Raw genomic sequence first — 17,364 nt, 5'->3', positions numbered from 1 at the left:
TACGACATCACATCACTAATAACCTGTAAAACACCGTATTTTGATGCAGTAAAAACCCACTGATACCGTTTGAATAAGTATATATCCACATTCCACAGTGCTGCCCCAAAACCGGCCTTAACCAAGTGAACGAAAGTGAATTTTTGATAAGGCTGCCACACTGTACTAGTACAGAATAGGTAGACATCACCCTTCGTGCATTCATCACAAAACTTCCACACGATGTGACTCAGATTGTGACCAACCAGAAATTCTACTGATGAGGCTTAAAACTCTAGAAGCTTTAACAACATGCTTGGATCATGAGAAATCAGATGAAACAACAAAACCGAAATACTTGTCAGAATTAACAACTTCCAAAACACTGTTGATTTTTGAAACGGGAATCTAGTGATATGCGTTGTTTTGCATTTAGTGCTATTTGAATGTCATCTTGTTTTGCACACACCAAGTATAAATCGTGTCAAAATCGGGCCCGGACGCTTGGGTGGGGGGGGGGGGGGGGGGGATTCACCCTGCTCGGTGACGAGTAAAGCTTAGAAATTAAAAAAAAATATAAAAAAAATATACTTACCCCCAAAAATCTACTTTTGCTTACAATCCCTCATCCCCTATAAAGAGTAGGAGGAAAGTGGTCAGGAAATGCATCGGATTGTACCAAAGAGAATCCAACACATTTTGGGGCCCTTGGTCAAGTCCCGGAACCAGTGTTGTAGGTCTCGAGACCGGTCTTGGTCTCGGTCTCGGTCTCGAAACCACTTTTTGCCGGTCTCGGTCTCGGTCTCAGGAGCTGTGGTCTCGGTCTTGGTCTCGGTCTTGGTCCCCTTTGGTCTCGATATTTTGGCTGGTCTCGAGTCGAGAGCAGCCAAAAAGTGAGGGGGTTGGAATGGCCCTTTTAGGGTTAAGTAAAGAATCAGTTTAGGGCAAATGTGACTGCAGTGTGATGCTAATGGACATGTCTCTCTTCACTTTCTAGTGAGTGAGGCATAGTCCAATAACCATTGCTCCTCGTCTTATTTCTCGTTTTTATTTGTGGGATGATCTGTTGAAACAAGCACTTTATAGCCATCCTCATTGATTCCAAATACAACTGAGATTTAAATCTTATGAATCAAGATTTTGTATTTTGAATATAGGGAACAATTCAACTCTTTTTCCCTAGAAATATTGGTGATTTTTTTTCTATTTTCCTTTTCAATTTTTCCTTTATTCCTGGAGGCGGGAAAACGTTTTTTTTTTCATTATATTTATTAATGGATATTCATCAATTCGTAGACCGTTAAATTGGTATTAGTGGTAGACAGCAGAATTTTGTTATGTCTTTATTAAAATAGACACGACTTGGGAATAGAGTATGCAAATTACCTGAAATGTTCACAGTTACTACTCAATAACATGTTCTTTATCCCAATTATATCTTTTACAAAATGGAGCGTGCCATTTTTTTTTAATCATACGGTCACTTTCTTTTTGACTCGGCATGTATTTATCTTTTCATCTGTGATAAACACAATATGAGCTACTGCCATGGTCACACAAAAATAGAGTCGAATTGCCTGCCTCGTCTCCTTCCTAAATGTCAATTGCATTTGCATGAGTCGAGAAGAATTGTGTTCCATTAATCGCTATATGCTGTTTACGGCCATCACAATAAACTATTAATTTATTTGCAATATGTCGTACTTGTTAATCACTAAAATATTCAAGTAAATTGCTCAGCAAAGTAGCCGATGCGGGCGATACGATGGCACGGTACAAAACACAGAAAGGCGTGCGCACTGAGCCATGAATCCTAAAAGTACATCTCGCCCACCACATTCAGTTTGTGACAGCGCCCTTCTATTGTGTCGGCCATACTCTCAAATAGGCTAATGGCGATGATGACGGCGGGTAGATAAAAAAGATAAAGGGGAGATAAAGGGAATGTACATCATTGGCTTTTGCTGTAATTTTCAAAAATAAACTTTTTTTGAGGGGTTAGTATAACAGATCAAATATTGTTACACTGACATGTTTGAAGTTTTGTGTTCGAAAATACTGGAAAAACGAAGAAAAGCAAAAATGTCAAGTAGTCTGGTTCCCTGACTCCACTAAAGATAAAATGTATCATTAATAGGTGCCGGAAAATTGTAAGATAATGGAATCAGTCTAACTGGCCTGCACCCGATCATGAACATGTAACCAATAGCAAACAAAATTTGGACTAAAAAAAATTGGTAAATTTGGAGCAGTAGTCGAAAAATAAGTAGGTTTTTCCAACGCTGGTTGGCCGACCACCGTTTGAAATTTATACAAACTACCACTTTTCTTAAAAATGACTTCACACATGGTGCCATAATTTTACAGGATGCTTTACACTGTCATTTACCAACATCCTAGTAAGGTATTTCGTAAAAAAAGGTAGTTTTTTTTTCGATGCTTGCAAATAATGTATATTCCCTTTAACAGAAGATAGATCAGTCAAATATGGTTCATCAATCTTCTATAGTATATGTAACGTTATTGACATTAAACAAAAATAAAGTGGCATTACATTTCAGCCTTAGCCAGGCCTTCTTCAGAGGTAAATGACAGAGGAACAAGACACAAACATGTAGGGGACACACACACATGCAGGGTTTGAAGGAGAATCAAAAAGAGGGATGGGGGGGGGGGGGCAGACCAATCCATATCTGGCTACCATCTCTCAATTTTTTGGTCTACATGTACAAATCTATATTCCATGACTGAAATTTTAAAAAATAAATCAATATTTTCTTGCTCCAAATTTTTTCGAATCAGGTTTACAAGGAGGTCAAATGTAAAATTAAAGTTGCATTTAAATATCCGTTAGTGGTCATTGCTGAAACCAAGGGGTGGCTCTGGAGTTTAGGGTTCGAGTTCCTACAACAGATGAAACATCAACCTTTAACTTTTTACTTTTGTCAAGTTTCAACATGTTGAAGTTTTGCAAAAACTAGTACTAATTGTCGTACTCCTAAATTAGAGTTTCTTCATCAGATTTACACTTTATAGTAGTTAAACAATATTTAAAAAAAAATATATTGTTAAAAAAGTGGCAAAACTATAGGGAGTTCATCAAATAAGGTTTTCGTCTTCTTTAAATTAGGTTGTTTCCAATTTTGTTAATTGATTGTGACAATAACAAATTCTGTTGCCATGTTGTAATTTATGGCATGAAGCAAACACGAAGAGCACTCGCATGACACAATTAAGCAGGTACAAGTGATTCCTAACTTTCAATCACTTCCTTCACATCCCCAAGAACATCAACATCTCAAGGACATACTGTTCAGCTGTCATTAGTGTCTTGTTGTTTATTTAGATTATTAGTAGTAAAGCAGGAGCATTTGACCTCGTATTTCGCAGGAGGATCATGACCCTCAATATATGAGGGTCATTGAGGGACTCGTGCATTGTAAGAGCTACAATTAAAGGAAGTTTATTTTTTGCGGGGCGGGGCTTTGGCAGACTCGCACTACAGTGCCGAGTTTAAAGGCAATCGGATTGATTTTATTGCCCAAAGTGCCGGGGACAACAAACGTGTACAAATGCAATGGGCAAATGACTGAAAAAAAAAAAAATAAAAATAAAACTATAGGTTCGCGTTTGTTGTTACAAACGCAGAGTGGTCGGGTAGACAACTATTTTATGAAACACTGTATATTTTAATTAAGAACAAAGGATTTCGAAATTAAATCCCTTTTCGGTACAATCAATTATTTTGTTGGAAAAAATACATCTTTGACGTGATAAATTTCAGTAAACATTCTATGTACACAATCAAGTTATGTCTTGCTTGATGACGTCATTATTCAATAACGGGAAATGAATACTGATTGAGATCGGATTGGATAAATGTTCATTGTGACGTTAAATAACGTATGGAAATTTGGAAGTTTATGTATTCATAACACGTAATCTTCCTTCCGGTTTGATTACGTCACAGTATTGGAAGCAAAGGTGAACATTGTAATGGATATCTTATTTGAGCTAAGATCGACATGGATCAATTGATAGAATTGCATTTGAAATATGGTCATTTTCAAATTCTCCGTAGAAGTAACTTCTGGTCTGATGACGTCATGAATTTGCAACCTTGCCAAGTTATCTGTGGTTAATCAAAGAATATCAAAGTGCGATTTGGTAAAATTTGAACCTATGTTTTTAAAAATAAATAAAAGAAACACTATTTTATGTGCCACTAGGGGCGCCCTTTCGGATGATGACGTCATCACACTGTGTTTGTGTCTGGCATTCCTCACTAAACACTTTCATAATATATGTGTCTGTAGTAAAATGCTTCCGCTTTTGAGTTTTATTCAGTTTTTATTGCACTTCCGGTAACACCGGAAGTAAAGGTCAAGCGGTTTTGTGTCTGGGAACACAAAATGTTTCTCACGGCATAGTCTACAACCTCGAGAAAAACGAACACGATAAAACGCAAACTATTTTGTCAAAATTTGCCCTTAAGTCGCTTGTAATTTGATACCTGATGACGTCATGATGACGTAATAAAATTTACAAAATCTTCATAACATGGTACAAGTTCACACTACCAGTCAGCCTATCCTCGGTGAGTGCCGGCTCTCTGGGTCTTAGCTTTGTGGGTGTTTGTTGGTCGCATACGTCCTTGAATGGCCATCTGATATACCTCTCTTGTACGCTCGAACGCACCTGCCTGTAACAATGAGAAACCCACCCCACACAAGTGTGAGTAGGGGTCAGTGTTGAAGTCGAGTCACCAACGTCGAGTCCGAGTCCGAGTCTCGTGTCACAAGCCTCGAGTCCGAGTCTGAGTCTCGGGTCACAAGCCTCGAGTCCGAGTCTCGAGTCACGAGCCTCGAGTCCGAGTCCGAGTCTCGAGTCACAAGCCTCGAGTCCGAGTCCGAGTCTCGAGTCACAAGCCTCGAGTCCGAGTCCGAGTCACGAGTCACTTGTTCTTAGTTGTTCACCAAACTAATCATTTTTTTATAATTATTTTTCAATCATCCATTCTTTCTTTTAAGTAAATCTCAGTGTATAAAGTTTACCTTGTGTGTGTACATGTTGTTTAGACCCAAAATGTGTTTTCCTTTTAAATCCCATCCCTAAAAATACCCTCCTCCATGATACTGGACACTTTTTGGCATGCACGGTGCTCGTCGTGCAGGGGCTAGGGGGTGTGCGTGCGGCCCCTAGATACGATTTTCCGCGGCGCCGTGTTTTGTCTATGGAGTAAAAAATGAATGCTACGTTCGTCGCACAAATACGTAACGTTATGTTTTTTAATGAATATACGTGACTCGAGTCACGGATCACCAAGCTTGAGTCCGATTCATCATGGTCGAGTCCGAGTCCGAGTTCGAGTAATTTTCCAATGTGACTCGAATCGAGTCCGAGTCACGAAAAATGTGACTCGAGTCCATGGTAGGGCTGGGTGGAGTTTCGATTGGGGGGGGGATGTGTACATGTGTCGTATTCGGTCCTTTGCAGTTGTCAAATACAAGTCCAAACGTATTTGATCCATGCATGATCATGCTTTATTAGGGATGAGTTGAATACCTCAAAGTTAAAAGTTTATTTGCATGCACCGTAACACAAATATCGTAATTTTTTAAAACTATGTATCGTGCTTTAAGAGAAAAAATAAAATCCTTTTTTTTCTGTCTTGAAATTTTCGTGTAATGGATGCTTACTGAAAATGACACAACAACATTTTTGTGTAAATAATGTCCAGAAAATTTGCTTTCGATTACCGGACGTTTCAAATACAGTAGGTAGCTGAGGATATTTTCTTAATGCAATAAGTTTATGTGATTAGTTTTACATGTTGTACATACAATGAAAGGTATATTCAAAATACAAAACACATATTTTGAGGGAACAAAAGATAATTCGGTTGAATTTCAAAGTTTCGAAATTGTTTTTATACAGCCCTCCATACTGCCATATGTTTTAGTTATCCCCTTTTCTGTGATGAATGTATTAATTCCATATGCTTGACGAGTCCGTCTTTCGCATTTAAGAGTAAAAAAACAATTAAAAAAACAGATATATTTCCGAAAACAAGAGCTGGTGGGCCAAACTGTGTCGCCGAAGCAGCTGATATAAATTATGAGTAAAACTTTGAACAAGTCGATATTTAATCATGCTGAAAACATGGTCGGGATTGAGTTTCAACTTACTTTTGACTTCGTGTCTCCGTTTTGATATTCCCCAGATTGTACACAAAGGAATTTCTATCCGGGCCCATCGGTGTGGATTCAATTGTTTCTTTGTATTTGATGTGTACAATGACAAACATGACACAGCAGGCTGCAGCTGTGCTTCAAATCCAATCTCATTGTCTGCTCATTATGATGTGGCATATCAAATACAAAAGAATACATTTTCGACTTTTTTGTCTCCGTTTTAATATTCCTCCAGATTGTACACAAAGGAATTTCTATCCGGGCCCATTGGTGATGATTCAACTAGCTGTTTCTTTGTATTTGAAGCTGATGTGTTCAGTGACAAACAGGACACAGCAGGCTGCAGCTGTGCTTCAAATCCAAATTTAATACCGGCTCATTAATGTTGATTGCAATGAGTGGCATAATATAGGCTACATATATCATAATGACAAAATGACAAATGACAAAAAAACTGTTGGAATTCGCATCCGTGCTTCTGTATGCACTCACCATGAAGCAGCTGTGTGCATTGATGAACTGGTAACAGATTCAAATAAAAAACATAGTGTGTTGCTCACTATTGTGGCATATCAAATACGCGCACAACGAAAAAAATGCAACAATCTAGTTACTCGCACCTGTTGGAATTTGCATCCGTGCAGCTGTATATTCATCGCAATTTTTGCAGAAAACCCAATCATAACAAAAACAAAAGCTATTGTGCAAGTACGCGGAAAATAGTAACAGCTGTTTCGCCCAAACAGGTAATAAATCAAAAAAAATTCAATCTATATTTAATTAGGTTGAAAGCATAGTCGGGAGGTTGAGTTTCATCTTTGTTATGGACTGCGTTTCTCTTTTTATTTCCTATTTTCTGGGGAATAATTAACACAGAAAAGAATTTCTATGTAGGCCCATTGTGGTTGTTTCATATGGTGCTCCGTAATTAATTAAGCAGCTGCGTACACTGACAAACAGCTGTGCTTCAAAGCCAAAATCAATGTCGGCTCACTCCCTTTTGGCATTTCAAAAACGGGCAGTGACCTGCCATAGCATAATGAGGAATAAGTCCCACCTTTAACTTTTCAAGTTATAAACATCATGTCAAAGAGCAAATCATGGGCTTGCCAATGATACAAAATTTGTTTCTGTAGCTTAATTTGTTCCAAAGATATGCCGCTGGAATTTAATCGACAGTTTTCCTGCGAATATCGCCGACCTAATTTCTAGAAAAACGCCTTAAAAAAACAAAGACAGGAGACAAGCTATTCGCAGCTGTTGGAATTTACATCTACGCAGCTGATTGCATTCGTCATGTCAAAATAATAATAGTTATTATTATTATAAGTTAGAACCACGCTGAATCCGCTTCTGTGACAGTGGGCCTCTTTTTATCCATTTTCAACACACAAAAAAAGGAGTTTAAAACAAATCCCTTTACAAAGATACCTGTAACAATTCGGCATCACTTTCAAAACTATATAAGGACTCTAGAACAACACCTAATTACTGCATAACGAAGATTGTCATTCAGATGCATGTAGTTGTTTATTCTTATCAGCGACGACTGGTTCTGTCAACATACGGGGGACCTGGAGCTTGGCAGTTCGAAATGCAGGAGGTGGGAGGGGCCACACACCATCTAGACATAAACATATGTGCATTTATGCCTTCATGTACGATTTCAGTAGAAAAGGATGCATGGTGCACACAGTCTTACAGCTATAACGTCATTTTCAACCCTATCAAACAGGACCGATTTGTGATAAAGTTTTGCCTGTATCACTTTAAAATCTCGGATATGAAAACCAAATAAATGAGCTTTCTTTTAGTACAATAATCATTCAAATCACTCATGTGCTTTTCAAAGAAATTTTGAACACAAATACCGATTTAAAGTTCAGTCTACAAATCACTAAAAAAAAATAAGTATTCTTTTCGCAAAACGAAAACAATGAACATGCGTCCCTATATGAGAATTGTTTGCAGGTGAGCTGTTTCAGGTGACTTGCCGAAAAACTTATAAGATATCAGAACAAAAACAAAGCCCTTTTGTAACAATGCGGAAAGCACAAAACAAACTACGAAAACAAGAGCTGTTTCGGCGAAAATGTGTCCACAATACAGCTTACTACAACTTTTGGACGACCTTGTTTGGGGAAAAACATGATAAAGTGAGCCTTGGACATTGAGGGAATCTGACTGACCCATATACGTGACGATTCCACTTTTTACGAGGAACGCCTTTAGTGCGCATCATGGCGTCATGGGTTCTAGTTCAGTTGTTATACAAAGAATGAACGTTTATGAGTGCAATGGTGAGAATAATTTATGTCACCGAATGAATATGAGCCATTCATGATTTGTTTTCTACAACTGAATAAATCCTCGTCATCTCATTGGTCACAACTACCAATAGTGTGACCGTGCAATTGAGTTTCTATTTACCGTGTGATAGACTTTCTATTTTGTGATGCGGCTGTGCCCGGCATTTGGGAGAATAATTCAATGACACGTGATCAATGAGCCACCATTCTGATTTCGGGCATTTATTCAGGCGCTGTATAAAACCCTATATAAATGCGACTGGAATTGATTCCAGAACATTGTTTGTCTCTGATGATCAAGATGAAGTGCCTTCTGATAGCTATTTTCGCCGTGCTGGCCCAGTGCTGCCTGTTTGCTGCAGCCGCACACGACAACGGTAACTGCGACTCGGTTATCGAAGCAGCTCTGCGTCCGTTGTATAGCCAACTTGACGTCTTTCGAAACCAAATTGATGCGGTCAAAGCGTGTGTCCATGACTCTTGTTGTAAGAAAGGTAGGTGCGATGTTTTTGTAGATAATGTTTGTTTTTTTGGTTGTCAAAACAGCTTTCAACTTAGTTCCTTTTTTCGTGACGACGATTAGCTTTTAGACTGATGGTTTGCGTCGTCTTAATAGTACGGCAGATAGGTGATGGGAGTTTGCCTTTTATGATACAAGCATTGAACTCGACACAGGATCAGAGTATGTCATGTGAGAGATATTGGGCTATAGGGCCATCGCAGATTTGTCATGTGATATTTGTAGAATAACATGAAATAGCAGCCCTTTTGAAAAGTTTGAAAATTGCTTGTTATTCGACCTACATTTTTTTTCAAAGGACATACCTGTGATGGCTCTATACACAGATATCTTTCTCATGACAAACTTTGACTGTGTGCCAAATTCCATGCTTGTATCGTCAAAGGCACACTTCCCCCCAAATTTTTCCAAATCTGACCCACCATAACATCTAGCTTATAAAAAGTGAACCTATAGCGTTCGCGCAAAACGTCAAAATTTTCAACGAGGGGTACCGAAACAAAATAATTTAAGAACGTAAAAGAACACATTCATTCACGGACAGGTGGGTGAAACATGATCACTAGGTGAAATACTTAGTCTGATTGAGCATCAGCGTCAATGTGCAAATGCAAATCCAAATCATGCTCAGTTTCATAACACATTTCAACGATCATGAGCAAGGGCGGATGGGGGGGGGGGGGGGGGGTCGATGCCCCACGCCGTAACATTTTGGACCCAGTACATCACAGTGATCGCTTTCTATATTTTTGTGTTGCGTTTTGTCGTCGTCATCATCGTTTTACCCCTAAATTTCTCTCGAAATGTTCTCCACTCTTGATCAGGAGAAGGCTGAATCCGCGCCTGGCCGCGATGCCCATTAAAACATGATTGCGATTGCTTTATTTAAATGAGACCCGCCCCACTCTGATCGATTTTTTCCACTACCTCCGACAGACGTCTTGGAGTGCACTGAGGTGAGACCCTTTGGCATGGAAGATGGTCGCATCCCAGATGCAAGCATCACAGTGTCGTCAATGTGGCGCAACCGTGCCGATCACGGACCCACCAGGGCTCGACTTAACCTTAAAGGTAAATTTGCTTTCGTTCAACAATTACATGATATAAACAATGAGTCAATTCAAAAGAACAATTCGTCAAAGGTGACAACAAATGCCAGGAGTTTAAGACTTTCCTCTGAGGGTTGGTGCTTCAAAGTGAAATCAGTGTTGCTTCATATACATGTATACACATTTTGAAGTGAAAAACTTTCACAGGTTTGACATGTCCCACATTCAAACATAGCCAAGTTCCTCAATGGCTGAATGTCACAGACACGTACATGTATGTTCCTCAACCACTTAGTTTGTACGCAGGCGCCAAAATCGCGCTAATACCAGTGGTTTGTCGAAATGAAAAGAACTTTAAATTGTCCATGCCGAATTTTCCATTCCAAAGGTTTACAAACTGTGGCTTGTTTTTTTGTAGTTAATTCGTTAGGGTGGGCACGACATGATTGAGGTACGAGTTAACCTGGGTGCGAATTTAATGGTACGATTTGAATCGGGTACGAGTTGACCTTTTCTTGCATTTGCTGTCTGAATGTCATCAGGGAGGTATACGTGCGTTGGGGCGTATATTCGCTGTTGTACTAGCCTTGGTCAATGCACTCGTCGTTATTCGTCCCGTACGCGGTCAATCGTCGGCATACATGTATATCCTCACGCGCTATGCACATGCATGTAAAAAATACAGCGCGAACAGCGACCTCACGCGGCCACTATTTTTATATAGAAATCTGTTGGGGACGATCGAGAGCCTTGGTTCAATCTTCCATGGAGGTTTGGGGGTGGTGCTCATTATGTTAATAGCCTTAGCTGACCTTAAATGTCGTTTTCTTTTGGTCGATCGTTGCGTGGAAACTTGCATAGTGAAACGTGACACCGTACATAATCCATACACGTACACGTTGTGTGTCTCTGCACACGGCACCAATGCACAAAAACTGTGGTTCCTGTCACGTCCGCAAAAGGCGAATAGCTGCAAATAATTTGATGACGTCCGGATGTACCAAGGTGTGATTGGACACTCCACATATTAGCCCCGCCTACACTTATCTGTATTCGCATACGAGGTCGTGCGCTAGAAATCCAGCGCAAAATAAAGAAAAACATAAGCTTTTGCCGACGATTGAACCAAGGCTCGAGATCGTCCCTAACTGATTTGCATATAAAAATAGTGGCCGCGTGAGGTCGCTGTTCGCGCTGTATTTTTACATGCATGTGCATAGCGCGTGAGGATATATGCCGACGATTGACCGCGTACGGGGACGAATAACGACGAGAGCATTGACCAAGGCTACTGTTGCACTGACACTAAACGGCGTTTTTTTTTTGAATTGTCGTATTCACAATAACTTGAAAATGATATCATCATTTTCATCTATTGTTTATCTATTGTTCAGGGAAATTGGAAAAATTGTTTTAAAATTTGGTTGATTTACAAGGGTTTTGAAGATTTTTTTGGAAAGAGGTTATTTTTATTTTTAATTTTTTTTTCAAAAATGGTTTTAAAATTTTGACAATCTCAGCTCATTATACGAGCTAAAATATATATAAATTGTGCCTTATGAATGGTGCCATAGGACGTCTGGAAGATTCCAGAATTGTCAGAATCATCTGGTCTGCTAACCAGACTTACCAAGTGGTTCACAAGTACATGTGCATGGGCATGAACATACGTGTTGAGGTACTAAGCACAACACATAAAGCACATGATATCAAGATGGACAGGTTACCAGCAAAAAGTCTGTGTATTGCTTGTGAATATTTCCCTGCCGATTTTTGATTAGCAAAATAAAGTTGGCCATACGATAGACCTATAAGACCTAATGACGTCTGCGTCCCACCCAGGCCCGGATTACCTAATGGGTACACTGTGCCAAGGGCATTCAAAAAGTTCGGGGCCCACTAGAAATTAGTCTATGTAATAGATTAGATATGAACAGATTTGCTGATTAATTATGCAGTGTACCGCCTCTTGACCTCTTAGATTTTGACAAATCAGCGGGCGCTTTCTACATCGGGTCTTCGGTCATTCACCCTTTGCGCGTCATAGACAATGGATTAAAAAAAACACGTGTCACGCGCTCTGTATCATTTACGCAATATGCGCCAGGCTGTTGTTGTATTACGAAACACTGCATTCGAATTGAGCAATCAAACCATTAGTCCTGAGTTGGGAATGAAATAACGTCACGGTTTAGTTAAGTCGACTCCGATTGCATTGCGTGCGGTCTGCATATATCTGCATATGATGATACTCAGACTAACGATAAATGGGGGGCCTACGAAAATACCGTAGTGTGCCACAAAACACATTTGGGCCTACCATGCACACACACACACACCCACACACCCACCCACACACACACACACAGACTTGTTTCACATACCTAGTGTGGACTTTCCTTTCTTTTCGTGTAGTTAAGGAACACCAGTGGAAAAACTAATTTTTCTCAAACTGTGAAAACTCTTACAACCCAATTTTTTTTCAATGATTCCCTTTAGTGTTTCTCTTCATTCTGCTACAGATAAACCTAACCCAAAAATGCCTCTAAACCTGTTTTCCAGAAATGGGGAAACACTGTGTGGACGTGGGCAAGTCCACACAACGTCGGTGCTACCTACATTATGTGGACGTCTTTTGTTCGGAAGTCCACACTGCGTATGTAAGACAAGCTCATGTTTACATACTCACACCCACGCAGAGAAAAGTTTTTAAAAACATTCTAGGATTTGTCTCAGAATTTTCGATTTCTCAAACTGACGCTGTACAGCATGTAGGCATACTTTTTTTATGCCCTATGTAAACAATTTACGTATAAGTCTGTCGTTCTGAAGCACGGTGCCAACCATGGGCGTCGATCGCTGGGATCCGGGAAACATGTCGTCCCAAAACTATTTTCGTACGCTGATTCAATGACCCCAAACTCGAAAATCCCGTTTAAATGATGATCTTTTGCTAAAACCTTGGCAGTGGTCAGAAATGGTCTCAGATCGCACCACAGAACGTCTACAATCGATTTTTTTTCGGGGCTCTTCAATTTAGCGGGCCCCGAAACCCCACGCCGTTTAGGCTTCGCAGTCGCATTAGTTCTGATCAAGATACACATGTTAAATGTATGTACCACCCCATCCCACTTCTAACAAGCGATTGACGCCCTTTGTGCCAACATACTTTTAGAGCAAGGACCTATATCAGTTTGGCCTGGCTTGATATATACTTTGTATAGTGCTTTGTACTTTAATAGCATTAACAGGAATTTGGTGCTGATACCTAGGGCTAAGTATAGGACCTACGGAACACTGATGCCTATTAGACCTACGAAACGCTTAATCCGAGCCTGGTTCCACCTGGCTCTCATAGGAAAGCGCACATGTAAAAAACTTAAGCATGACGTCATTAGGCATCATTAGGACTGCTTTCTCACTATTCGCTTACTTTGCAAGTGACCGCTGCCTCATGTAGTGCTTATCGAAGGTTCTCAGCTTAGCACGTACATTTGCACAGCAGAATGTTCTGCTCAGCTTGTTTGATTATCTGCTTACTCTGCAGTCAGGGGCGGAGCCGCAGCCTGGTGTAATAATGAAGCTAGTGATCCCGATCCATGGATCCAGGTCGACATGGGTTCTAATGTGACCATCACTGGCGTTATCACGCAGGGGCGCGGTTCCACCGGGCATAGGAACTGGCCCCAATGGGTGACAGAGTTCAAAGTGGCCTACAGCGACGATGGCCAAGATTGGACCAACGTCACCGATGATGGATCAAGTGCACCGATGAAGGTATACCGATCGCATTGTTCAAATGGCCTTTCACCGATGCATAACACTGTAACCTCAGTGTTATCCATACATATTGAAATGTGTATCCTTGTGGAGACATTTTTTTGTTCTCGTGTACTAAATTGTTCGAGTTTAAAAGTACAGTTTCGAAATGCTCTTATTGTAACCAGAATTAATTTCCTTGGCTGAAATTTGGACCTGATATCCCTTTTCTAAAACTCCACCATTTGCGACATACGTTGGAAATTCTTATCTATTTCGTGAAAACCTTGTCAATTTAATTTATTATTTTTGTGGGTGATGTACAGTGGCTGTTTTTTTTTTAGACGTTACCAAAACAAAAGTATAATTTTTTGGGGTTTTTTTTTTTTTTTTTTGGGGGGGGGCATGGCCCCCGTTCCTCCTGCATCTGCCGTTGATTCAAACCAACCACAGACCCAGGCAAACTTGGTGTTCTAGTGGTAAGACATTCCTTAATTATTGGGCTTATTGATATTGTACAAAGCCCCGCTCATGAGATGAACGCCGTAGGACGAAGGCTCCCTCTGGCGATCCTGCTGCACAGTGGCGTGAATCTGTGCCGGGGAGTGGATAGGGGATGATTAAAAAAAAAAAAAATAAATAAATAAAACATGCCCCGATACAAAAAAGAAAAGGGGGCTTGCTGGACTCAACATGACACTAGGGGGCGCTGTTCATGATACAGATGTGCACGTTATGTATACTTACAGCCCTTAATTTTACATCAAGACAGCGTCAGTATTCAAAGTTTCCGTACTTTTTCTCCCTTCTTCAGTACTACTGAATGCAGTTTGGTTGTTGGAAAGTTGGAAAAATATTTTAAAATCCAACTTTTTTGTTTCTTGCCACCATAAGTGGAGGGGGGGGGATCCAATATCCCACATCCCCACTGTTCAATATAACCCCTCCCCCGGATGTACGCCCCTGCTGCTGTAAACGTATGGGGAAAACTCGAAAATTCGTTTCCATATTGTTTGTTCCTCACAGTTCCCTGGAAACTCGGACCAAAACACCCAAGTGACCACCACTTTCCCGAAGGCCTTCCAGGCCAGGTTCCTGCGTATCCTGCCTACTCAGCACAATACACATAGCAGTATGCGCTTCGAGGTCCTCGGCTGCAACAGTCATGAGTAATTCCATCGATGCAAGCGGGGGAACACCTAGCTCTATTGCTCGCTGGATGCATGTGTCATGTGGTGTAACATTTTAAGAATGCTTCAGTCAAAACATAAAGGCACGTAAGAATATTTGCAGTTACCCAGAAAAGTGTACCTACCGATTTTAACAAGAATACCTCACTTAAAATGAAGAAAGAACTGTAGAAAAAATCCCTGCCTGAAAGGGTATCAATAATTGAAAGTGGGCACAAAAATATGTTGTTTCTTTTCTCGTTTTCCCCCCTCAAAAGGTATAGTATCCACTGAGCTGAAACTCCAACAAGTATGCATCATTCGTACGAGTTACAACGACTTTGTTGCTCAAATGTGGGGGATGCACTAAAAGCAAATGATCCGATGTAATAACATGCCCCCTAAAAGGCATTTGCACTTCATGTGCTTTTCCAGAGGCCCCCGTTCGGACTTGGTCCCGCCTCCTACACTCTAAACGAGGGCTACGATTGAAGGGCCCGGAACCAGTCTAACAGTAGACAAATATTTATGACACAGACTTTTCCACATTTTGAATTGTCAAATTTCCAATGAGCATTAGAGACAGGGGTTTCCCATGCTACATTGATGCCGGCAAAAGAAATCGGTTGAATAAAAACAGGTGGTTAAAAGAAGCTTAAATTTTCCCTTTTTCGATTTTTTCCCCCAGATTGTTTTAGATTCTTAGGGACACAATCAGTAATAAATACAATGGCATGTATTTACATATGAAAAATCATTTTTGCATGTAGTAGAATAATGGTGAAAGGGATATGTTTGCAAGACCAGCTAGAATATCGCATTTTTTTCACTCAAAATACAATACTTCTATAGGTGACGTTTGGCCGGTTGCGCTCTTTTGGGCTCTAAAAACGTATTTCTCAAGAAATAATAATCAATGAAAAGGTTGATGACAAGTGGAATATAAACTTGCACACAACTATACCTTGAAAAGTGACGGTTTAATTTTTTAGTTCAAATGGCTTTTTTTTACTGCTAGAAATGCTTAAAGGCGAGGCAAAAATCGCGGACACAAACGGGCATTTTCAACATTTTTTCTGGAAATGTCAGACATTTGTCGGGATTTTCTTGGACCTAGAAAAAAATCCCCAGAGGACAGTGCACGTAACACTTCGATAATAAATACTTCAATCGTAACAACCTATCGTTGAAGTATTGCGGACACAATAAGAGGGCGCTATTTGAAGTGGGTACATTTGAGTCAATACAAAAGATTTTACCCACTCAAAATCGCTTCGTAAACCAATGGAATGAATATTATTCATGAACTGCAAACTATTTTGTTCTACAACACTGTACAATTCCAATAAATCTTGCATGATACTTTTGAAATATCCAATATAGCTTACTTTATTATATTAGCAAACCTGGTATAATATATTAATTTTCTTAATTTTGAAATGGGCATAATTATATAGTTTATTAGTCTTTCTTAATTGTCCTTTTCAACAATGGTTCAGCTTATACATGTAGTTCAGTACCTGGTGGAAATAGATAAAAAAAAAGCAGTATGAACTTGCTATATTTTTTCAGCAAACTGTTTTCTTTTCTGTTTTTTTCTTTTTCTTGTTTTCCTTTAAAATATGAAGAGGTTAAAGGTAGTCGACACAATTTGCAACCATTCAAACATTAAACTGTCAAAATATTTTGAAACATCCCACTTTATTGTAAAGTGAATACAATGTTTAAGCACCCTGTGCAATCGTTTGCCCCCAGTATGCTGTCTTTTTCCATGCAAGAGGAATTTACCATCATTTCCTCGGGATGGCTAGGATAAAACCATCAAACTGTCAACAAAAACATGCTTTGTGCATGAGAAATTGAAGATGCATTGTCACAATTTTCTCAAAAGCATTACATCCACTGCGCATAATTTCAAAGTTTTTTTTTTTTATAAACAACCTGCCTCAGACTTATTGTATTACTGTTTCTTGAATCGGCAAAAAAACCCATTTTCTTCTGCAAATTGTGGCCATTACCTTCAAGCCCATTAAATTAAATATATATGGAGTAGGAGACATGATAGAGAAAGTTCGGCATATCTTTTCTCATTTAATAAAAGCACTTTAGATAGAGTGTAAGCGAGCACCTGCAGTGTTGTGTTGTCTCTAGATATCATTTATTACTGTTAGTGATCTCTTAAAGTATCTCACGGCCTTTCGTGTATATTTCAAGACTACATTTGTGCTGGTTTCAGAGGGCCAGCCTAGTGACAGTGCTCTTAGCACTTATCTAGCACAGAGGTACGCACTGACCGACCGACCGACTGGACCGGACTGACTGTCTCTTGTGATTTAGCCTTTAATAAGCCAGACCTGACCCGACCCGACCCGACCAAAACCTGAC

General features: G+C 39.8%; 1 protein-coding gene across 1 annotated transcript; it reads left to right on the top strand.

Moving 5' to 3' along the window:
* Positions 1–8,624: 8,624 nt before the first annotated feature.
* Positions 8,625–17,112, top strand: LOC119731481 (lactadherin-like). Its single transcript, XM_038204666.1, has 4 exons — positions 8,625–8,976; positions 9,939–10,073; positions 13,599–13,828; positions 14,837–17,112. The coding sequence occupies exons 1-4, from the start codon at positions 8,736–8,738 to the stop codon at positions 14,981–14,983; spliced, it is 753 nt and encodes a 250-aa protein (XP_038060594.1). The 5' UTR covers positions 8,625–8,735; the 3' UTR covers positions 14,984–17,112.
* The last annotated feature ends 252 nt before the right edge of the window (positions 17,113–17,364 follow it).

This window comes from Patiria miniata, unplaced genomic scaffold, assembly GCF_015706575.1.
Source record: "Patiria miniata isolate m_02_andy unplaced genomic scaffold, ASM1570657v1 HiC_scaffold_23, whole genome shotgun sequence".
NCBI classification, from domain to species: Eukaryota; Metazoa; Echinodermata; class Asteroidea; order Valvatida; family Asterinidae; genus Patiria; species Patiria miniata.
The sequence above is the reverse complement of the archived record's forward strand: the minus strand, read 5'-3'. Positions and strand labels throughout refer to the sequence as shown.

Bases quoted from the DNA above. Each gene is read 5' to 3' on its own strand.
- LOC119731481 (XM_038204666.1), top strand. From the start codon at position 8,736: ATGCGACTGGAATTGATTCCAGAACATTGTTTGTCTCTGATGATCAAG. The intron at 8,977-9,938 runs GTAGGTGCGATG...TACCTCCGACAG, and splicing joins TGACTCTTGTTGTAAGAAAG to ACGTCTTGGAGTGCACTGAG. The intron at 13,829-14,836 runs GTATACCGATCG...TGTTCCTCACAG, and splicing joins GATCAAGTGCACCGATGAAG to TTCCCTGGAAACTCGGACCA.